The sequence below is a fragment of the Marmota marmota genome, unplaced genomic scaffold, assembly GCF_001458135.2.
Source record: "Marmota marmota marmota unplaced genomic scaffold, marMar, whole genome shotgun sequence".
Lineage (NCBI taxonomy): Eukaryota > Metazoa > Chordata > Mammalia > Rodentia > Sciuridae > Marmota > Marmota marmota.
In genome coordinates this window covers 27,946,972-27,971,828 of record NW_025999842.1, presented here as the reverse complement: position 1 = coordinate 27,971,828, position 24,857 = coordinate 27,946,972, and the positions used below count along the sequence as shown (strand labels likewise).

General features: G+C 37.5%; 2 protein-coding genes across 2 annotated transcripts in view; one reads left to right on the top strand and one right to left on the bottom strand.

Annotated features, from left to right (window-relative positions):
- The window catches only part of Foxo3 (forkhead box O3), a 121,909-nt gene that overhangs the window by 60,539 nt on the left and 36,513 nt on the right, over positions 1–24,857 (bottom strand). The window lies entirely within an intron of this gene.
- LOC107154336 (DNA-directed RNA polymerases I, II, and III subunit RPABC4-like) lies at positions 19,471–19,641 on the top strand. The gene has a single exon (XM_048785174.1). The coding sequence runs from the start codon at positions 19,471–19,473 to the stop codon at positions 19,639–19,641; it is 171 nt and encodes a 56-aa protein (XP_048641131.1).

Here is a 24,857-nt window from a genome sequence, read left to right as displayed (position 1 = left end):
AACTCAGATGCTGGAAACCATCAGCAGGTCCTGGTAGACTTCTGAGCATGCACTAGTCTTCAGGCATGTCCAAGGTGCCACAGAAAGGGTCTGTACACACCAGGACCTGCCCTGCTTAGGCCTCCTTCTGTGTCCTCTCCCATTGTTCTGGAAGTGGCCTACCCTCCTCCAGCTTCCACTTCACCTCAGGGAGCAGATGGCTCCCGACATTCTTTTTTTTTTCTTCTTCAAAGTTCCCCTTATGCCCTTGGTTATTCCAGAAGAACCAAGTTTTTTGAAAGGATCCCTCAATGACAGCACACGCCTGTAAACCTAGCAACTCAGAAGGCTCAGGCAAGAGGATCAAAAATTCAAAGCCAGCCTGAGCAATTTAGCAAGACCCTAAGCACCTTAGTGAGATCCTGTCTCAAAATAAAAAGTAAAAAGATCTGGGGATGTGGCTTAGTGGCCAAGTGCCTCTGGGTTCAATCCGTAGTAGCCTCCACCAAATCTTCAATAAATTGGGCACAGTAGCACATACCTATAATCCCAGCAACTTGGCAGACTGAGGCAGGAGGATCCCAAGTTGGAGGCCAGTCTGAGCAGCTTAGTGAGACCCTATCTCAAGCTTAAAAAAAAAAAAAAAGAAATATTTTTAAAGGACAGTGGCCACCTCCCTTAAAAAATTGCACAAACTGAGTTACTTCATCTATACCTACTGCTGTTGCTATAAACAAATAAGGCATACTGATCCCATGAAATCAGTAGAAACTCAAGTGTAGGATTATCACAGCAATGGGAAGAGAGAGTCTAAGAAGAACTCTTGCTGCCTCTTTCCCTCTAGGAGTAGAAAGGCTCCCCTTGGTATCTGTGGTAATGGGTGAAAAAGGAATAGGGATAATAAGAGGGAGGGGAAGAAAGCACAGATGTTTTAAAAAAAAGTGTTGATGGGGGAAATTCAACCAAATCCTCTCCTGAGGCAGGGACTCCATCCTCTGCCTTCCCTTACTCCCTTCCTCCTCTCCTAGCTGACTCAGCTACAAAGTTTCCTCCCTCCCTAACTCTTCTGCTTGCAGAGAGAAAATGAAGGCAAGCCGCCCTGACCTCTCCTCAAAGTTTTAAAGGCCCTGGCTTCTTTCTTTCCAGCCGTCCTCAGCTGCACCAGGCCCTCCCACCCCTGATGCCACATGGACAGGACTGCATTAGGCTGAGGCCAAATTCTGGAGAACTCTTTCTAGTACATCCTAGCCACTGCCTACCTGGCAAGCACTGAAGGGGCCTGGCTTCAGGGGAGCTGAAGCCCCCTCACCCATGACTTTCTCTCCCACACACCTGGGATAAGGTCTATCTGCATCCTCGTCAGGCCTGAGGCAAGCTCATCAGTCTTGGCACTATTGGCATTGTGAGCCACCTAATTCTATTGTTGGGTTGTCCAGAGCACTGTAGGATGTTTAGCAATATCCCTGGGCTCTACCCACTAAATTCTAGTAGCACCACCCGCTACCCCCAGTATGACAATCAAAATGTCTAAATGTCCTCTGGAGACAAAACTGCAAACCCCTCTTCCCATCATCACTTCTGATTATATTCTCTTTGTAAGTTCCCGTATTCTTAGAGGGAGGAGGACATAATAAAACCTAGAGGCTCAGCCTGGGGCAGTGCTGAGACAGGGCCAAGAATGGAGACCACTGCAGTAAGAAACACAGTACAAGAGGAACAACTGACTCCTGTTTGCAGCGCAGACTTGACAGTGTTTCTGCCCCTACTTACAAAGGAGCAGAACTAAATTCATGGCCTGTCTCATCTGAAGACTACAGAGTAGACACTCTGAAAAGCTAACAGAACCTCTGAGAAGTCAAACTGCACCACACATTCATAACCAAAGGGTCACACTGGAGCTGACCAATGAAATGAAGCTAAAAACTATAGTGCTGCTGCTGAGCAAGGTCTCTGGAGCTACTCACAAAGCACCCTGGCATCCCAAGTAGAAAAGCAGGAGAAGCAGGAGTAGATGAAAGCCAAGCTCACCATGTCTTGCGAGCATTGATACAGGAAGAGTAAGATTTTGCTGGTAGCCTCAGAGGAACTCAGGACCATGCTTAAAAAGCAACCAACAATTAATTATTCTAGGACAGCTGAATGATACACACAAGGTGAGGCCCCCCTGACCTCAAGTCACTGACAACCAAGTTGGACAGATAAAAGATTGATCATATATTCAACATCTTTATTACCACCTAATAGTAGCAGCTGGAGTTTTATGGGAAGCTCATAATAAGCCAAGCTCTATGCCTTGCACATTATAGCCATTCTCTTCTTTTAATCCTTAAAGCAAACCTATAATAAGAGAGTAGTACTATCCCCATTCTATATAAGAGAAAAAAGGAGGGACCATGAGGTTCAAGGAGACTCTAAAGGACTTATCCAAGGTCATACAGCTGATAAATGGTGGAGCTGGGGTTCAAATACGGATTTCTTTAATTGCATGCTCTCGTCTATAAGCACCATGTGACAGTGCACTGGAGACCTCCACGATGCAAGAGTATGTGCCAAGGGCCAAGTGTGAGGCCCCAGACTGCTAGGATCTCGAAGCAAAACTAAAAACTAGGATTGGCAAAGAAGAAAAAGTGCTTCCAAGGCAAAAACTTCAATAAAAATTAGCTCTGTGTCTCATACTGTTTAACCAGCTACTACCCACAAAGGAAATCAAAGTCTGTCCTTAAAAGGATTCAGGGTTGGAGCAAAGGGGGTGCTGCAGCCGACACCGATGAAGGCCAGTAAATACAGCTAATAGGGTTAAATAGGTTACTTTCTGGGGTATTTAAAGTTTTAGCTGGCTCATCACAACAAGCCCACCACTCCAGAGATCCAGGTACCATCTCTGGAAGTCACAGACTTTCCTAGCACCGTGTGCTAGGAAAACCCCGTACGAGTGCAATCTTCTACATTCCATTTTCAGAGCACTTAAAAAGACTTTCATGCTTTACAAGGTCAGGGCAACATGAACCCCTGATTTATACATGGTTTTGGATTTCCCCCTTTCAGGCATTTTTATACTGATTCCAAAGTAGGAAGAAAATTTAGGGCTAAAGGAAAACTGACCAATGGGATGAAAGATTCAATCCAAGAATTTGTCACTGCAATAGGTAAGGTACATCGGGCCCTAGACCCACAATGAGTTCTTCCTTCCGGATGCTGCTTTGTGAGCGGTATTTTGAACTGTGCCTTGTGGCCCTTAAGAATGACTAAGGAGGTCCCTGGTTTGGTTTTGATAACATCTGATGCCACTGCGACTTGCAGGAGCAGGCAGCTGGCTTATTCACATGAGCAAGAGGCTCCACAAGTCACCACGATGACTACAGCCTGGATGAACTGCTGTTCCACATGGGCAACTCCTAGGTTTTTGGGCAGAGCAAGGGCATACAAGCCTGGTTTCCAAATGCTTCACGGAGATTACATTGGCTTGGTGATTCACCAGGGCACAGGATGTGCCCAATTATATATTCTATTTTTTTCCAATCTTATTTCATAAGCCCCAATTTCACCAGAACACAGATTCTCTATCCAAATAAAATTATCCAACTTGAGCAATTAAAATACTAGTTAGCCTCAACATTCTCTTTGGAACGGAAAGTATAAGTAGCATGTGATTTTAGTAAACACTTCAATATTTTTAGTTGTACCACTCACACACTAAGAAGTGCCAACATTTGGGAAACCGTGGCAGCACCAAGGATTGAGGGTCAGCAAAAAAAATACTGTTCAACAAAGGCACCAGAACAGACCCTGAATCAAATCAAATAAATTGTATTAAGTAAAAATACTTACAATGTTAATTTTGTTCTCCCCAACCCCCACCCTAGATTAAAAACTTCAAGTTGAAATCTTTTAGTAATACTGCCAACAGCAGCTGCTATTGACTGAGACAGAAAAATAAAATTGCTATTACTATAAACAAATTATTAGCTCTTTCCAAGATAAATAATGACTTGATGTTCTCATCCTCAGACTCACAAGCATGGCTTCATAACAAACAATCCCAGCTCCACCAGAAAAACACCATGATTCCAAATGTACTCGCTGTGTACAGCCTCACCTCTGATAAAGCACTGTGCGAGAAATAAGGCCCTATCTGCAAAAAAGCAGGTAACTAGTTTTTAGGAGAAACTTCTGCATCCCACATGGCATAAAATGATGCCATGCACCACCACATATTTTCCTACTGAAGAAATTTTTTTCCCTTCTGTTGGAAAGGATGAAAAAATAAAACGTACTATTACAATGTTGAGAGAAAATATCCCCCACATGAAAATAAGTCAAACCATACTAAGATCTCCAGGATAGGAATTAGCTATTGATCTTATGTACTCTAGTTCCTGGATATAAGCATGGTCTTTTGTTCTGACCCCAAAACTACAACAAGAGGATTTATTAACCTAAAGATCTAACAGAGGACCCTGTTAGAACTGGTTTGGGGCATGAACCATGCTCTCGGCCAAGGAATGTTATCTAACTATTCTGCAGAGACTGATCTGTGGAGATTCCCTCTGTCTCCATGCAAGCTGGGCCCTACCCTGTGAATCAAATCTAGAAGGCTGCCAGGCAGAGTTAGGAAATGAGGCCTCAAAGAGGCAGTGCCTGTCTCAGCCAGCAAGCACAGAAGACCCATTTGTCAGGTTTTGCAACCGAGCTTAAGTGCGATTTAGGAGTAAGACATGCCAAATTAAAACTCTTAAGGACCATTAATCACACCCTCCCAACTCTGGATACAGCAATATCATATATGCTTGCGCAGGTCTGGTCTTATCTTCATCAGGATACTAGCGTCCTACTGCAACAGTCTATAGGAAGAAACGCTCAAAAGTGGGGCAAGTCTGGTGCAGCTCATTTGTTATTTTTAGTAATCAAAAAAATATGGATATGACCAAAGCTTTGTTATTCTTGGACACAAATAAACAGATGGTCAGTGAAGAAATAAGATACCCTTTACATCTGATAACACTCTACATTCCCCTTTCAGCTTCTGAATGTCAGTGTTTAGGAGATGAATCCAAGAATCCAATCTTGTAACCAGAATAGGAAAACTTTTTTTATTTCATTTGTTTGGCATATTCCAACCACCAAGAAACAGGCATAAGGAGAAGTAAGTCATGCCTAGCAGGGCCCCCAGCACTCAGTGGGTATTGACTGAGTAAATACAGTGTGGATGATGACTGAAAGAGTGCGAAGGGGCAATTATTCAAACAACCACCAGCATGAAAATTAAGGCGCTGTTTCTTCAGATCCCAAGTGCTCCAAGTTAGAAAGTAAAGATGACCATACTGTGGTATATAGGAGGAATGCTTTCCACTTGGCCCACGGCTACAGGAACTTTTTTTTTTTCCTTCTATAACAGGCTCTGTTTTAAACAGTTAATATATTACATAATGCATGGATGTGTATATACACACACACACTGTATGAAATGTAGTATTTAATATGTGTATATATGTGTATATTGTGTGTGTGTGTGTTATACAGATTATAGCCACGGCATCCCATTTATCATGGATTCCATCTATGACACAGTAACAACTAGAAAATCAGACAAAATACCCAAAACAATTGTTTTCAGATACTGGACAACAGACAGCACAGAACTTAATTACTAGAACAGGTGAAATAAATGAGGCAAGCCCTTTATTTACCTGAACTTATGGCCAGAAGGCAACAGGGAAGTGGGATTCTAGAGCACATCAGACTGCTCTGCACATGTTTGAGAGAAAACCTCTTAAAGTTGGGGACACAAGCACCAGAAGGCAGCTGGCCTGAGAAGACCCAGAGACTAGGAATAATTCATGTTTCACCAGCAAAAGCAAATCATTCATAAATATATGTGGCATAAAGTAAAGTCCTCAGAAGAATATTGCTTTAGGATTGGAGTTAAATCATCCCTAGACTAATAGACCCCCTTAACAAAGCTTACAAAACTAGCTTCAAAGAGATACAACTGATTTCAAATAATTCAATTGCACATGGAAACAAAGTCTAGGGCCTTTTCAAAAAAGAATACAAGACAGGCACAGCGGTTCACATCTATAATCTCAGCAACTCAGGAGGCTGAGGCAAGAAGAGTATAAGTTCAAGGCCAGCCTCAGCAACTTAGCAAGACCCTGTTTCAAAATTTAAAAAAATAATAAATAAAAAGGACTGGGGATGTAACTTAGTAGTAAAGCATACCCAGGTTCAATCCCGTGCCAAAAACAAAAGCAACAACAACAAAGCATAACACTTGATGAGGTAAAATTCACCATTTCCCGTATCCAAGTGAAAATCACCAGGCATTCAAAGGATCTGAAAAATATCTCTCCCCTAAGCAGGAGAGAAATTCATCAATAGAAACAGACCAGAAATGATAAGACAAGATGACCCAGATCACCAGAAAAGGCATTAAATAAACTATTATAGAGGCACAGATTCTTTAAAAAAAAAAAAAAAAGGTAGTACTTTAAAAAGTTAAACAGTTATCATACAACCCACAAAAGCATCCACAAAAAAACTTGTAACAAAGTTCACAGTAGCATCATCCCTGATAGTCAAAAACGGCAACAACTCCAATGTCCAGCAACTGATAAAAAAATGTTGCACGCCCATACAAGGGGATATTATTGAGCAATAAAATGGAATGAAGTGTTGATAAATGCAGCCACATGGATAAACCTTGATAGCATAATATTAAATGAAAGAAAACAGTCATAAAAGATCACCCCATGTAGGATTCCACTGACATGAAATATCCAAAATAGTCTCTATGAACTGGACATGGGGAGTGACTGCTAATAGGTATAATAGGTATGAGGTTTCTTTGTGGGATGATGACAATGTTCTAAAATTAGAATGTGGTGATGGTTACATAAATCTATGAATATACTAAAACCGACTTATTTGGTTCACTTTAAAACAGATTTATGGGATAAGAATTATGTCTAAATAAAGCTGTTAAAAAGTTATAATAAACATACTGCATGTATTAAGAAGGTAGAACAAAAATAAGCCCCAAAATGGAAGATACAAAACAAACCAATCCAGAGGTACTTCCAATGAAGAAAAATTAGCTGTTTAAATTGACAGATGAGATCAAGAGCAGATGAGATACTGCACAAGATCAGTAGACCATAAGCACAGAAGAACTAAAAAAAAAAAAAAAAAAAAATTAACAGCATCAGTGAGTTGTGAGGACAGTAAATTTTCTATTGGAGTTGCAAAAGAAAAGAGGAAAAGAACAGAACAAAAATTTTAAAGAAATAATGGTTAGGGGCTGGGGTTGTGGATCAGTGGTAGAGTGCTTGCCTAACATGCATGAGACACGGGGTTCGACCCTCAGCCCTACATAAATGTAAAATAAAAATATTGTGTCCATCTAAAACTAAAAAAGAAAAGAAAGAAAGAAATAATGGTTAAATTATAATTTTTTTTTGCTGAAAATTATAAACATTCAGATCCAAGAAAACTTGACAAACCCCAAACAGAAAGAAAATCAGAGGTTTATCATAATCAAAACGAGTGATAAAAGTATCTAAAAGGAGCAAGACAAAAGTCATTAGGAAGATTAACAGGATGAGGGCTAACTTTTTCAGAGACAATTTAAGTTAAGACAATGGAAGATCATACTTAACTAAAAGTGAAAAAGCTAAAAATCTATAGCTAGCAAAAGTGTCTTGCAAAAATGCACATAAAATACTTATTCAGACAAACAAAACTGAGAATTCACTACCAGCAAAATTATACTGAAGGAAATGATTTTAACGGTTCATCAAGCAGTGGCCATGGAGGTACATGTCCATAATCCCAGCAACCTGGGAAGCTGAGACAGGAGGATTGCCAAATTCAAGGCATACCTTGGCAACTCAGTGAGACTATCTCAAAATCAAAAAATAAAAAGGGCTTGGGATGTGACTCAGTGATAGAGCACTCCTTGGGTGCAATCTCCAGTGCCACATAAAATAAAAAAGTTCATCAAGCAGAGAGAAAATGATACCACATGGACGTTTGAATTTAAACAAAGGTATGGAAAGCTAAGAATGATCAATTTATGGATAATATAATTTTTTCTCATTTTTAATCTGTTTGAGATAACTAAGGCAAAAATATCAATATATTTGTCATATATATGTATGTATTTGAAAGATATGGGTATATATTGTTCCAAGGATCTCACACTCTGTGTAAAATTATATATTATTTGAAGTTTGACTACGATCAATTAGATGTATAAACTCCTGAGCAGCCATTAAAAAACAAACAAACAAAAAAGGTGTATCTAATAAGCCAAGAGTGGAGATAACATGAATTCATTAAAATAAAACAACTCAAAAGAAGATAGGAAAAGAGTAAAAAGGACACAAAGAACAGATGGGACAAATGGAAAAGCAATATCAAGATGGTAGACTTAAACCCAAGTCTATCACAATTACATACTATGAAATGGCATTTAAAAATAAAACCAAAATCTCTAAATGAAAGGCAGAGATTGTCAGATTGCATTAAATAACAGCAATAAAAACAAAAAGACCCAATGATTTGCTGTCTGCATGGAACCCACTTTAAATATAAAGACACAGCTGGGTTAAAAGTACAAGGAGGGAAAAGGATCAATAAAAACTGGTGTAGCTATATTAATTACAGCTATATTATCAGATTTCAATGAAGATTATTGCCAGGAATAAAGAGACATTCTATAACAAAAAAAAAAAAAAAAAAAAAATCAATAAATTAAGAGGATATATCAACCTTAAAAGTTTACCTAATAATATTTTTAAAATACATGAAGCAGTATACAGTCATTATATATCAACTAAAAATTAAAAAAAATTTTAAAATACATGAAGCAAAAACTAACAGAACTGAAGACAAGCAGATAAACCCAAAGTACAGCTGCAGAATCCAATACTCCTTTTACAGTACCAGATGGAACATGCAATCAGAAAAAGAATCTGACCAACTTGACATAACTGACATTTATAGACCACACCACCCAAAACAGCAGTAAATGCATTTTTTCAGGTACACACAAAACATTCAACAAGGCAGGCCATATTCTAGGCCACAAAACAAATCTCAATCTATTTTAAAATGCTGAAATAACACAAAAATTGGTTCTCTAACCACGAAAGAATTCAATTGGAAAACAATAATAAAAAGATAGCTGAAAAATCCTCCAAATACTTGAAAATTAAATAATTCACTCCTAAACAAACCATAGATTAAAGAAAAAAATCACACACAAATTAGAAACCATTCTGAAATGAATATGAAAACAAACTTTGCTAAATGTGCTTAAGCAGTTATAGCAAGAAATTTATGGCTTTTAATTTTATATTAGGAAAGAAGAAAAGTATCAAAGCTTCTACTTTAAGATACAAAAAAATGAAAAGCAAACTAAACTCACAACATACAGAATAATAAAGAGCAGAAATCAATGGAAGTAAGAAATATAAAAGCAGCAGAGAAAAAAAAATCAATTAAAATTAAATGTTGATTCTTTAGAAGATAAGTAAAATTGTAAGGTACAAGCCAGATTACTGAGGGGGTGAGGGTAAGAACTAAAACAAATAATCCACATAAGAAATGAAAATTAAATCACTACAGATGTACGTTTCAAAAGGATAATATAGAAATAATATAAATAACTTAATGCCAAAAATTTGACAATTTAGATGATATTGACAGACTGCTTAAAAGACACGATCGAAATTCACTTCAGAAGAAACAGATAAGTCAATGGCACAGTAGCTATTAAGTAAGTTGAATTAGCAGTTAAAGATCTTCTTGTAAAGAAGACTCCAAACTCTGATGTCCTCACCGTTGTTGAATTCTATCAAACATTTAAGAAAGCAAGAATACCAATTCTACCAAAAAAGCAGAACTAAAATATTTTCCAACTCATTTTATGGGATTACCAAAACCAGACAAAGGTATATTTCATCATACTAAAAGAATAAAAAAGAAAGGTCATATGATATCTCAACAGAGGTGGGAAGAACATCTTGCAAAATTCAGTATCTAATCATGATTAAAATTCATAAAAACCACTCCACACATAGGAACAGAGGAAACTTCTTCAACCTGACAAAGGACATATATGAAAAACTTATACCTAAAATTATACTTAATAATGGAAAATGGAATGCTTCCTACCCACTTTAGACTGGAAACATGGCAAGGATCTCTGCCTGTACCACTGCTATTTGATACTACTAGAGGACCCAGTCAGTGAAATAAGGCAAGAAAAAGAAATGTAAGAGATTTTATATATATATAAATAATGAAAGGAAGATAGAAAACACTCCTTATTCAGACATAAACATCTAAAAAAATCTACAAAAAAGGTATGAAAACTAATAAATTTTTAAAAATGATATGAAATAAAGTCTATATACAAAACCCAATTAATTATATTTCTATATACTTAAAGCGAACAATTGGAAATATACTATTTTTAAAAAACCAATTTTGACAGCATTAAAATATGAAGTTCTCAGGGATAAATTTTTATAAGAGTGTGTCAGAATTATAAGACATAAAACATCGTTGAGATAAATTAAAGACAACCAAGGTAGAACAGTCTAAGTAATTAAAAAAAAATTGGAAAACTTATATTACATGATCTCAAGATTTACTATAAATCGACAATACTAAAGATGCTATAGTATTTGCATTAAAAGACACGCAGATCAAAAGACAGAACAAAGGACCCAGGAATAGATGAAAGCATCGAAGATATTCTGTAGATAAATGAAGTCTCATACAAAATACTAAAACTAGGGCTGGAGCTGGAGCTCAGTGGTAGAGCACTTGCCTCACATGTCTGAGGCACTGGGTTCAATCTTCAGCACCACATAAAAATAAACCAATATACTGTGTCTATCTACAACTAAAAAATATTTTTTTTAAATACTAAAATTAGTTCCAAATGGCTCAGAGACTTAGATTTGAAAGCTAAAACTATGTGATTTTAACAAATATACTGAAAAAAAAATTACTGTGATCATAGATTAGACAAAAAATTCTCAATCACAGCAGAAAAAGCAGAAACTGGACTTAAATCAAAATTTAAAATAAAATTTAAAAAAACTACAAATAAGCAACTGTTTCACAGGAAACTATATTTGTAAAACTTACTTCTAATTTTAAAAAAACTTGTACTCAGAATACACTAGAAACACCTAAAAGCTTAATAGTATGAACATAAATAACCCAATTTTTTTTAAAAAAGAAAAGATTTCAACAGATTTCACCAAAGATGACATAAAAATTACAAATAAGCACGTAAAAAGCATTAACATTATTAGTCATTAAGCAAATGCACATTGAAAGTATCTTCAGGTATCTACCACTGCACACTCATGACATTCTACAATAGATAACAGTAAAGAGTAGCAATCCCAAGCATTGGAGAGATGTGGAACAACTTTCGACTCTCGACAGTGCTGATGGAAATGCAAAACAGTTCACCCACCCTGGAAAAGTCTGGCCATTTCTCATAAAGTTAAACATACTGTACCTATGGTCCAACAATCCTACTCCTAGGTATCTGTCCCCCAAAAATGAACAAATATATCCCCAAAAAGACTTGATATGAATATTCATGGAAGCTTTATTCACAGTAGTCAAAAACTAGAAATAACCCAAAAGTCCACCTACGGATGAATGGATAAAATACTGTGGTAGATCTATATAATAGAATATTCATAAAATAGCATTCTTAGCCATTAAAAAAATGAGTCACCGACAAAAGGCATGGATGAGTCTCAAGTGTAATGGGCTAAGTGAAAGATACTACCACAGGCAGCTACACAGACTAGGAATCCATTTATGGGACATTCAAGCAAGAGGGAAAAAGCACAACAGCAGTTACCAGGGGGTAGGCGGAGGGAGAGGGGACTGACAGAAAAAAATCAGAAGAGATGAAAATGTCTGAAGTGTTTTTGGGTTTGCTGTTGTTGTTTTATAGTGGTGGGGAGTGAATAGGGCCCCATGTATTCCAGGTCAGCACTCCACGGCTGCCCAACTCCCTCAGCTGTTTAAAATGTTTTACATCCAACTGTGGTGTGATTATACAACCATACACATTTATCAAAATTCAAATTTTATACTTAAACTAGTAAATTTTGTTTTCAAATTATAACTCAATAAATTTGATTAAATTTTTCCACAGGTAAATTTCTAAATAAATCACCATACCATAGTTTAAAAAGAAGAGAAAGGTTGTTTCCTATAAAATTATCCAAATGCCTCAAAAGCAGAGAGTATTATATCTGAGTCATAAGATGTGTGTGTTGGGGGGAGGGGAACAAAAACAATAAGTACTAGAAAATGTGAGGGGGCTACTTCTGTACTGTTTTAAACTCCACTTACAGCTTCAGATTTTACCCAATTTATACGTACTTACAAAGTCCCCAGATTGTGAATGTGTGTGCTCTCTTGTTAAACAAAACACACAAATCCAAGAGCTCCACTCTTTTCTTCTCTTTTGACTCAGAGCTCAAAGGTGAAGAGGCTCAGCCCATTCCACTGAGAGTCTCCTCCCAGGACACTCATTTGTACTTAAGAACACTTTTGATTCTATTGAGTTTCTTATGGGGCAAATTTCTCCATTGTCAGTTTACTGTGAATTCCAGGACAGGCATCCACAGTTAGAACTAAGCCATTTATAGGATACTTAAATCCATTCCTTTTATTTTAAATTATTAAAACAAAAATTATCATATTAAAGAATAAAAATGAGGGGCTGGGGATGTGGCTCAAGTGGTAGCGCGCTCGCCTGGCATGCGTGCGGCCCGGGTTCGATCCCCAGCACCACATACAAAACAAAGATGTTGTGTCCGCCGATGAATAAGGAATAAATATTAAAATTCTCTAAAAAAAAAAAAAAAAGAATAAAAATGAGCCAGGCTTGGTGGCTCATGCCTGTAATCCCTTACAGCTCAGGAGGCATACGCAGGAGTATCACAGGTTCTAAAGCAGCCTCAGCAACTTAGTGAGGCTGTGAGCAACCTAGTGAGACCCTGTCTCAAAACAAAAATAAATAAATAAAAATAAAAAGGGCTAAGGATGTGGCTCAGTGGTTAATCGTCCTTGAGTTCAATCCCTGGTATCAAAAGAAAAAAAAAAGGCTCTCTTACAGGGAAACAGTTAAATTACAAATCCATCTAATCCTTGTCTTATTCAAGCAATAATATGAAATAGTCATTATTAAACCTATATATGGGAAGTACATAAAACAAAAACCAGGGCTGGAGTGGTAGCTCAGATTTAGAGCACTTGCCTTGCATGTTTGAGGCACTGGATTCAATCCTCAGCACCACATAAAAATAAATAAAAAATAAAGGTATCGTTTCCATCTACAACTAAAAATATTTTTTTAAAAGCAAAAACCAGAAAACCTCTTATTCAACTAAGTACATAATACATGTGCATACAAACTAACCTTCAATGAACTCATAAATTAAGAGGACAGGTTTTTTCCAACTTCATATGCATGTGTGTCTTTTAATCCAACATGCATGACTCTTGAATTTCATGGAAGGACTCCAGCCTAGGCAAGGAGTCCTGCTGTGAACAGTAAAGTCCTTCAGTCAAGTCAGCAGGACATCCCCAAGTGTTAAACTAAGCTACAACTGAAGGACCTGAATTGGTAAGTCCCACTAAAGGGGTGTGACCTGAGGAGACAGGTGAGAACACACTGCTTCCCAGTTTAAGAGGGGTCACTCTGTTGGCCCTTGTGGCTGACCCAGTGACACAAATAACTTAGCCTGAAGGTGATCACAGCTCCACACAGAGAGAGGAGTGCAGTGAGACAGGTTCACTTGGATCTGATGCTAAGCCCCCCACCCCCTTCCTTCTTAACAATACCACCTGCCATCTCTATGCTGTAGTTCTACACAGTCTTGAAATGCATTAGGCAGGGCAGTTAGTATTTTGGCTAATTTAAAGCTGAAGAGATCAAGACCAGAGCTTTATAACTTGGCCCAAGGTGACTCAGCTATGAAGCAGCTAAGGACCCAGGCCCATTGCCACCCACTGGGTAAGAATGGTGCCTCTCTGTCCATGGTAGATGCTACCCCAGGAGGACCACAACCATTCCTACCCTCTGTCTGCTCCTAGGAACAAATCCTGAGATCTGTCCAGTATCTAAACACTTGCCAAAATAAAACACTTTTGGAAGTGATGTGAGGATTCATTCACCATTTGCTTGGGGTGAGGGGTAAGGTTAAAAACAGCAAGGCTTAGAGATAATCCATTTATTTACTCAGCTTACCAGTTATAAAGCATAGCTCTACAGAATGTGAATTACAATAGGCTGATCTTAAAGACATTTAAGAACTAATCTCCAATAACCTCTTGTGCATCACGTACTCTGGTAACTGTCCATTTGGATTAAGGTGAAAACAACCAAAGATATTCTTAGCTTGAGGTCCTGCTAGGAAACCCTGCAGTTGGGAAGCACCCTGGCAACCTCAGCATTAACAAAAGGTAGTACTTCAGATTGCTGAGTACTAACTACTTGAACAACCGTCCTGAGGTTGAAACAAAGCTGGCCAGGGTACATAAGGCCAGTTTTCTGACTCTGGGTGGGGTACGGGTAGAGAAAAACAGATAGTTAAGCTTTTTCTCTCTCTGTCAAAATATCCTCTTTCTCTTCAAATTTTTTTGAAGACTTTACTATTAGAAATGTTAAACCTTATGAAAGTACCAAGGCCAAAAGAAGAACCATTAAATTGTTTTCCCCTTATAAACATGCTAATGTGGTTTTTAAATAAGCCCAAAGGCAGCTAAAAGGGATCCTAAACAGTACACTCTGTTCAGAAACCATAGAGTTGGCTAGCTGGTAGGCTATCTGGTTTCCCGATTTCTCTCAAGAGTATTTTTGCTTCTGGATTTTTGTTTTGATAGAGAAACTTAAGTGGCAACAGAAAAGGGTGGGAGGTTTTTGTTTGTTTGTTTTGTTTATTTGTTTGTTTTGAACATTCTTCTCTTTTGTTTGGATTGTGACTATAATCTAATCCGTGTTCTATTTCCCTCTGGGAACAGAAAGATAGTTTCCAGTTAGAAATTAGCCTCTTTGGCAAAATTACTTGTTAGACTAGAAAACAGGTCTGTGATAGCCAGTTCTCAGTCACTTAACTTATCCAAGCATCAGTTTTCCAAGGAGCTAAACAAGAGATCTCACTCCACCCAAGTATTCCAAAGATGACCGAGCAGAAAACGATGTTTCCGTGTTGTTATATTTGAAACAGAGAAACCTGAGATGATCTTAAGGCCAACTGGAAATATGCATGAGATTCTAATCATTTCTGATGAATAAAATGAAGGACTGAACTCTCAACTCTGACATCCTACAATCCCCAAATCCTTGGGAAAAGGCAGCAAAAGGACAGGCAGGAATGAAGGTTCAACTTCCATTAACTCTTTGAATGCCACTGTCCTGACCTGAGGTACTGGTAATGATGGAGATCAGTTCATCCAGGTCAATCTACTCTTAAAGAACATGCATTTCTAGTAGATGTGGTCTCCTTTAGGCAGGCTGGGGATGGTATTGGTTGTCTTTTGTTCACTGATGGATTTCCCATGCCTAGAACAATGCTTGGCACTTGGTAAGCATCAGTAAATATTTAGTGCATGAATAAATTTCTTTCTTAGCATCTGAGATAAAGCATTCTGCTATTTAACCTATAAGCCCCTAAAGGAAAGGCATACTTATATCCCATTATGTATCAGATGGCAGAAAAGCCAGAAGGTACAGGGACTCCCTTGCTCTCAAGAGAATGAGCAGAATCTATCCAGGTAGTTGAACAGAGTGAGACATACAGGGTTAGAAACATGTTACAGTCCTCTTTTGAAGACATGTAACTTCTCCATGATCAGAGAGGATATCTACAAAGCAAGTTCCTGAAGAAGGCAGTGTTGGAAGTAGTCTACAGTATTTCAATTTGGCATAAAAATTCTTTCATCTCCTTAATGTGCCCTTCTGGGTACCAAAGACAAAACGTACAAGTTAATAATTTAAAAGTCCGTGAATTCTAAATTCCCTGAGTCTGAGAACCAACGATAACACCTTGCTCCTAAATATTCTAATATCTCAAGGGTTTGGTTCTCTAAAAAAATAACCCAGATGCCTGCTGGCTGAACAAGCATTGTCTTCTTCAACTTCTTCAACACCTATCTTTAGGGGACCCCCATCTACTACAGCAAGCAACAGAAATGAGAATCACACACATCAGTGGTTAGCTCACATTAGGTTTATAAAACAGACATGCAAAATAGCATGCACTAAAGGTGATCAAAAGGCAGACAGATCACTAAGCCCTTAATAAAAGTAGGACAGACTGGTAAAAGGTCTAGGAAAAGCTTGTTGGCTTCCTGAACATTCCTGTTCACAGAGCAACTTCCTGGGAAGGAAAAGAAAGTTTTCCATGGGATTTCCTGTAGATAAGCCTTAATCTCAGCGTGGCAGAATGAACAGATGTATCAAGTTCAAGAAGACCTTTTTCCTTTTCTCCTTTTGACTTTTGTTCTACAAGTGGCATTGCCACTGTATGTCAAGCACCCAAGACTTTAGGGTGAGGGGCAGGAATATCACAATTGCAAGGGCCTTATTACTATGCAGAAAACACTGCCCTCCCAGGCAGCCCTGCCAATGAACTGCCCTTGGGAAGAGAAGCCAGGGTACAGTGCGTAGTGCTGAACAAAAGGGGTGAGGTACTGCGGAGTTAATTTCAAAAAAAGAATTCCCCATCTTCAGAGTTGCTGGATTTCGAGGCAGGAGCAGTAATTAGTCATGAATAAGAACATTACTGACAATCAAGGAAGAGACTCTGGTGAGTCTCCATCAGACCACAAAGAACGCCAGGCTTAAACCCTGGTTGCCAAATTAATTCTTCTCTCACTCCCACCTCTTTTAAATTTATAATTGTTCTGTTTTGCACCAAACTTTCCTTGTGGCACAAACTATCTTATTTTACTTTTAATTCTTATACTGAACTTCCCCCCAATATTTCACCAATGACAAGAATTACCAAGCATCACATATTCATATTATAAAACTATCCCCAACTTGGGTCTTTACAGTGATTTGAAAGCACCACCTCTTATAACATAATTGGGTCTTTGACTTCTCCCTTCAACCTATTTTTCTCCTAATTTGCAGTCCCACATGCTAATTTGCCTCATGCTAGAGTTACCACTCACTCCTTTTGGGACTGTTCAGCCACCCTGACCTAGTCATGTACTTTTATCTAAGCAGGTAATCAAAACAGGGCATATCCTGATGTTTCCTGTGCTAAAACAAAGCAAAAACAAACAACTCTTCTCCTCTATGATAATTCCAAAATCAGCCCTGAACCATTTATGAAGTAGAAAAAAAAATGTGACTTCTAATCCCACTTTGTTTGCTACAGTAACATCTCAGGCAAGCTTTTCATTAACCTAAGCCCTGACTTAGAAATGGGTGACTTTCAAAGTATGGATTGGAAATATTATTTGTAAAAAAAAAAAAAAAAAAAAATAGAGTATGACTACAAACTTCACTTGCCTCAATTAAAAAAGTTTATTTTGGCATAAGCAACAATTTAAGCTTAAAAATAAAAGTTGGAAAGCCAAGAGGCCATGCCTTGTAAAGGAATGGGGGGGGGGGAAGTCTGCAAAACAGAAGCATTTGACCTTAAACCCCCTTTCCTCTCTTCTTATTGGGCCATTATGACCCACATGTGAGCCAAGTCTCAAAAATGAGGTAGGAAGGCTTAAAATAACCACAATCACCACATACTTATAACATTCAGATGTGGCAATGAGAGCATCTTTTCAGGGATGAACCAGAGTTTTGTTTTGTTTTTTTCGTTTGTTTTTTTGCTTTTTTAAAAAAGAGGCAGGTCATCAAATCAAATAAACAGAAAAGGGAAAAAGCAAGAACATAAAAACCAAACTTGGAACACTTGAGGGGGCCTAAAACATCCAGACTAGCCATTTTCTTTGGCTAAATTCAACTTCAGTTCTAGCAGTTTCTAAAACTATAAGATCTATTTGTTTTCCAAACACAATAATGAACAATGAAATCAGCTGTGATTATTCCTTGTTCACAAATAGGTCAATGTCAAATGTAATTACAGCTGTCCCTCGGTATCTAGGGGAATTTGTTCTAGGATCTCCAACTCCCTAGCAGATACCAAAAAAGCTGCAGAAGCTCAAATCTTGTCTATGAGATAGGGTATTACAGGCACATAACCTACTTACACCCTCCCCAATACCAGAAGTCACCACTAGATTACTTACAATGTTTAATACAATGTAAATGCTATCCAAATAGTTACACTGTATTGTTTAGGGAATAATGACAAGGGAAAAACTCTGTACCTGTTCACTACATGAATTCAGAGAGTCAAATGTATTACATACTAATAAGTCATATGAAGCTTCTACATTTTAATATACTCACTCATTTCAGGCAAAAGTATATCACCGCTCGATTTTATCCAAAGCCAAAAAGACCACAAAACACGTCATCTGAAAGTACAATAATTCACAAAACTGTATCTGCCACTGAAGAGGGCAAAGGAACCCAATGAATTTCACCTCATTTATTTGCCAAGAAATATACTAACATTTGATACTACCTTCTAATTTTTCTTTATTACTAAAACATTCACCATAATTCTAAATTTTTATGAGCAAATCTTTCCTAAAATATCTATGTAATAAATCTTGATTGTTTAAATATTATTTTCCTTTTTCTTTTCTAGCTCCCATCTGACCTCAGTACACTAATTCTGCATGATGCTGACTGGTCTCCCAACAACCAATCAAGTCAGAATCAAACATGGCTCCTTGAGTCAAAGCAGGTGAGGGTCTGACACTGTTGCTGTTCACATTTAATCATCCTCAGAACCACATTCTTTCAGAGTATTAGGCACTAGTCAAAGACCATTCTAGTCCTTGGACCCATAGTTAGTTCTATGATCACTGCAAAACCACTTCTTAAAGTTTTTTTAAAAAAGACTATAACATACCATACAGATAAAATTTTTGTTTCAAAAATAGAAATAAACTCTCTGCCTCCATAAAACTGACAAATTCCAGGACCTGTCAAGTGCTCTGAAGGAAAGGATGGTACATCCAGAGGAAAAGCCTGCAAGGGCCAGCCTCACAGAAATACCTACTTAAAACTTCAGTTATGGTGGCCTCCGCCCTGGTTAGCGCACTCCCTCCCTCTATCCTCTTTATACTCGAAATCAGGCTCTGGAAATCAGGGTATATATATCTGGAGCAAAAATGACCATCTTGATGTTCAATACGGTACTCTTTCTTAGTCTAAAACATGTTTATATTCTAGATACTTAATGCTCAGGTGACTGATGCTGTAAGAATCATGATAAATTGTAGAAAAATGGGCTGCAGTGCTGCAACAGTTCTAATGGGAACACAGGGAACCTTCTCTATGGTGTATAGGTACTAATAATGCACACCCAGAAGGATGTTCAACCCCCAAAGCAGCAGCCAATGATATGTACTTGTAGAGAATGTCACATAAAAAATGAAATAAAATCCAGGGAGCTAATCAGATGCAGAGGATACAGAACAGTGTACAAGAAAAGAACCAAAAGATTGGTGGGTTTTGATGCTCAGTGAAATGTGGGAAATCAGAAGTATATTCAGTTTTACTTGGATCTGACCCATTAATGTTTCTCGTTGTTGCACAGCTTTTGATTTAGCATACTTATGATGACAAGTATATACATATGACTTCATTTTATTTCATTTTCCAAACCAAGTTGTATTTAGGTATCTAGTAATACTCTGTATAACAAAGAATTCTTGTTTAATCATATGGATTTTAATTTTATTATATTATGTAATTTGACACAAAAATGAAGTTAGAATTACTTCCCAAACCACTTTTAATCAAAAGCTTGTTTAAAAATGCAGGTTTATAGAACCCTGTAAAATAAGTTGCAGGGGATGGATCATGATAAAAATTTTTTTTTTTGGTCATCTCTGAGAAAGTGAACAGTTTTCATGGATGATGTTTTATTTGCTCATTTCATTACGATCATAAACATAATTCTTAGCTGCAAGATAGAAGTACGTAAGTGGCTGGCTAAACAAAAGAGTATCTTATAAACTTTAAAGGCAGAAATGCGAGGGGAGGGGGGATAGTAGGGGATAGGAAAGGCAGCAGAATACAACAGTCACTAATATGGCATTATGTAAAAATTGTGAATGTGTAACTGATGTGATTCTGCAATTTGTATTTGGGGTAAAAATGGGAGTTCATAACTCACTTGAATCAAATGTATGAAAGATGATATGTCATAAGCTTTGTAATGTTTTGAACAACCAATAAAAAAAAAGAAAAAGAAAAAGAAATAAAGGCAGAAATGCCAGATTCTGCAGGTTTCCTTTATTCATTTATTTGTAATAATGGAGTCTTGATTACAGGTCACTAATTTTGTCACCAAAGATGTTAGTGAGCACAATCTTTCCTGAAAATCATCCAGCTTTCTATGAGAGTGATAAACAAAAAATCAATTTTTACTGACACATGTGCTTATCATAAATATGGACCTGAAGGTAAAGAAGGGAAGGGGGAAAAAACTCCAGATCTTGAAACACAGAAAGAAAAGAACAAGTCTTACACTGGACAGAAAGTCGATTTGCTATATTCCACCAGAAAGTAATTTTCAAACTAGATTTAATTTACTTCTGAAAACACAAATACATTTCCTCAGCCTTAGTAGCTATACATCATTGGCCCTATCTTATTCTCTCAAAGTCACTGCCTCTTCAGAGAAACCCTAAACACGGCAGCATGAGAAGGGGGCAAACCTTCTCACCACCATGCCTTCACACAGTGCTCCCATTAAATGACTACCCAACTCGGTTCTAATGGCTTCAACAGGTCCTGCACGGGCGCGCGCACACACACACACCTACCTCTATACTGTATATATTAATCAGCCTTCACTAAAAAGTGGTTCACAATTTCAAAGCATTTTCCTTTCATTTTTTGTGTGCCAAGGACTAAACTTGGGGCTCCGTGTAGGCTAAGCACGGGCTTCTACCACGACCCTACACCCTCGGACCTCCTTTGCTTTTTTTAAATGCTATCTGTTCTGGCAGTACATTGTTATCTAGTCCTGAATAAATATGAGGAACAGATAAAGGACAACATAAAAGAGCAGGCATGCTTAGGGCAATTTTCTTATAAATCTTCATATCCAAATTCAAATTAAGCATTTAGCTTCTACAATAAAATAACACATACTGACAGATTATAAGTCTGGGGAACATTCTTCAAGATGAGGGACTATATTTTAGGAAGGAAAAATAATGATGGTAAGTTTAAACAAATCTTACAGAAGTACTTCAATAGTGGCCCAAATTTCATGCAAAAACAAGATTTTGGTGGTATCTCTTATTGTGGAAGATTTTTTTTTTTAGGTCAACCAGAACTGGAAAACTAATAGTCAAGTTCTAGGTACATGCTGCTAGAGGGATATGGTAGACAATTACAAAGATTTTTAAAGTAATAATGCTCTGTGTTGACCAAGAGATTAGAAATAGGCACTTTTATGCTCTGCTGTTAGGAGTTTAAAAGGTTTTTAGAAGGGAAAATGAGAAATTCTAAAAAGAAAGTCTTTAAATTTTTTCATACTCTGAAGCATCAATTTCAATTCTAGGGGAAAAATAAAGGGGATATGTGCATTCAAATTTATCTGTGAGAATTTCATCAGTGATATTTCTAATAAGCAGGAAAACCAGGATGTAAGAAAATCCTTAACAATCCATCTAGAAGTAAATAAATATTTATTTCATAAAATAAAAAACAATGCCCCACAAAGAAACATTATGCCATTATTAAAATGAAATAACTGGATATTTATCCTAAAGAAATGAAACTTACGTTCACACAAAATCCTGTGCACCAATGTCTATAGCAACTTTATTCAAAATAATCAAAAACTTTAGAACCTGAAATATACAGAAACTGGAATGCTATTCAGCAACATATAGGAACAAACTACTGAGATGTGCAACAAGTTGGATAAATCTCCAGGGAATGCAGAAAATGGAAAAAGCCAAAACCACCACCACCACCCCGTCACCCCCATCCCCCCGCAAAAAAAAACAATCCTAAAAGGTCACATATTATATGATTGCACTTACCTAACACTCTTGAAATGACAAAATTATAGAAATGGAGAACAGATCAACAGTTGCCAGTGGTCAGGTGTAGTGCAGGAAAGAAATGGGTGTGGCTATAAAACACCAGCCAGGACTGGGGGGGCCCCCGTTCTGATGGACATGCTCTGCATCTTGACTGTAGCAATGGCAAGGTCTTGGCAGTATGCAATATAGTTAGCAAGACATTACCACTGGGGGCAACAGGGTGACAGTGCACAAGATTTCTCTCTATTATTTCCTATAATTGCATGTGAATCTACAATTATTTGGAAATATGACATTTAATTAAAAAATAAAGCCATTGATGTTTATTTAATGACACAGAAAAGTATGCAAAATCTCTCCCTTTTTACAAAAATTAGCCAAGACATCCAACCACAAAGCCCCCAAGGCTTAAGAAAAAAATCCAGGTTTTAGAACCATATGTATAGTGAAGGTAGGGGAGATACTAGGTAGTGAAATTGATCAAATTATGCTCTTACGTACATACAAATATGCCACAATGAAAGCCACCATTCTATATAGTGAATATACACCAACTAAAACAAAACAAAAAACACATGTATAATCCCAGTCAACCAAACAACCAGGAAATAAGCATGGAGAAATTTTAACAGTGATCAAGTGCAGAATAATAGGTGATTTTGACTTTCTCCATTTTGCAATCCATGGTTTCTACATTTTCTATGAATACATAGATTTTAAGAAGAGGAAATAACAGTTAAAAAGGCTTTTATCTATGAACGTCAATGTGCTTGTACAGTTGCTCTCTCAAGTAACTAAAGTTTTGTCAGTAGTCTTTTAAAATGAGTGACTTGCCTCTTAGAAATCTTGAGAAGCAGAGATTATCTAGGGGGTAGAGGTGCTGGGCAGCAATTCAATTTTGCTCAGAGGACTGACATAGTTTTATGGTCTTAAAGAAAACTGCCACCCAGTATTTTTTTGCAGAAATGTAGCTACATTCTAGGAGGAAACTTGAAATGGGACAATCCACACCCAGAATTAAGAGCAAACGGGATGGAAGGAAGTGGCTGAAATAGAATAGCCCATAAGAGCTATGTGTACGATGGATTTGGGGTGGGCTTGCTTCTCAAAAACTTATTCTCAAAAACTTAGTCTAAAGCATTTAAAAGTTTGTGAGTCAAATTTTAATGAACTAAGATTTTTTTACAGGAAGGTAGGAAAAGGATTTTAGATAAACTAGATCTACTGAACTGCAGTTAAAAATTGCCAAATGGAACCTGGGAAAACCTTCTGGGGCTGGCTGCAACAGCAAAGGCAAGGAAGACGCATCTTCTCCTGTCAGGTCCCAGGGCAAGGCGGTAGTGATGAAAGATCACTATGAGAAGCATTATGAAAAACCAGAAATCTTTAAACTATTTGTTCTGCTTCCTAAATAAAACATTGGACACCATTCAAACAAGAAAAAATAACTGTATTCAAAATACAAACTCACAAGCTATAGCTGTGATATGTGCATCCATACACACACACAACATTCTAGACATAGCTGAAATCGTACAGAGGCATAGAAGCTAATGTATTTCTTGGTCCAGAATAAGCAACAAAGGTAGTAGCTAGCAAGATTACATTTTTTTTCTTTTAGTAAAATTATCTAAAAGAAGGTTAACAATAAAATTAATAATTTTCTTTTAATGAAATTACTTATCTTATCAATTTTAAAGGTTAAAAGAAAAAAGTCTCAAATTTGTTTCAATTCAGAGGGTTATTAATAATAACAAGAAAAAGGAAAGACGGAAGATAGAGAATTAAAATCAATGTGCAGTCTGGCTCAGTGGTAGAGCGCTTGCCTAGCATGTATGAGGCACTGGGTATAACTAAACAAATAAAATAAAGGTCCATAACAACTAAAATAATAATACTTTAAAAAAAATCAATGTGCTGACAAGCCAGGTGCTTGGTGTGTGCCTACACCCCAGTGACTCAGGACACTGAGGCAGGAGACTCACAAATTCAAGGCCAGCCTCAACAACTTAGCGAAACCCTATCTGAATATAAAAAATAAAAAAGGGTTGGGAATGTAGTTCAATGGTAATGTGCCCCTGGGTTTTAATCCCTAGTACCAAGCAAAACAAAACAAAACAAACATGTGCTCTTATAGAGTTTCACTGATGTAGGAACAAACAGCCAGCTCTCATCCCATTTTCTAGCAAACTCTGTTTACATCTCAAGTTTCTTATGTAATAACTGTTAGTAACCTTCTTATTAATTACATGTAACAAGAAAAGGGGAAGGAGGAGGATATACATAGATGAGAATCAGAGATTCTTGCCGGCCATCAGGAGAACTTGCGAGTGAAGGGGGTGAAAGGGTGTGTGTCCCCCTGCCCTAGGCTGCAGTATCAGGAAAAGAGATTATCAACCATCTGCATCTTGCTATATAAATCTGGTTGGGCATTCCTGGAAGCCATTTGTCTGCCTAACCAATTCCATGAATGGGAGCCTTCCCAGAACATATTTAGAGTTCTTTCCCTAAATCTCTGTTTCCATGATGAGTTTCCAGTAAGTCAATCACCATAAAACGTGGAATACTCCCCCACGCCCCAAATCTGTACGGCCCCAAACATTTTGGAATTAAGCTTGTGACTCATGCTATCCTTAACTTTGTTCAAGGGAAAGCTCTGGATCCCACCCCCCCAC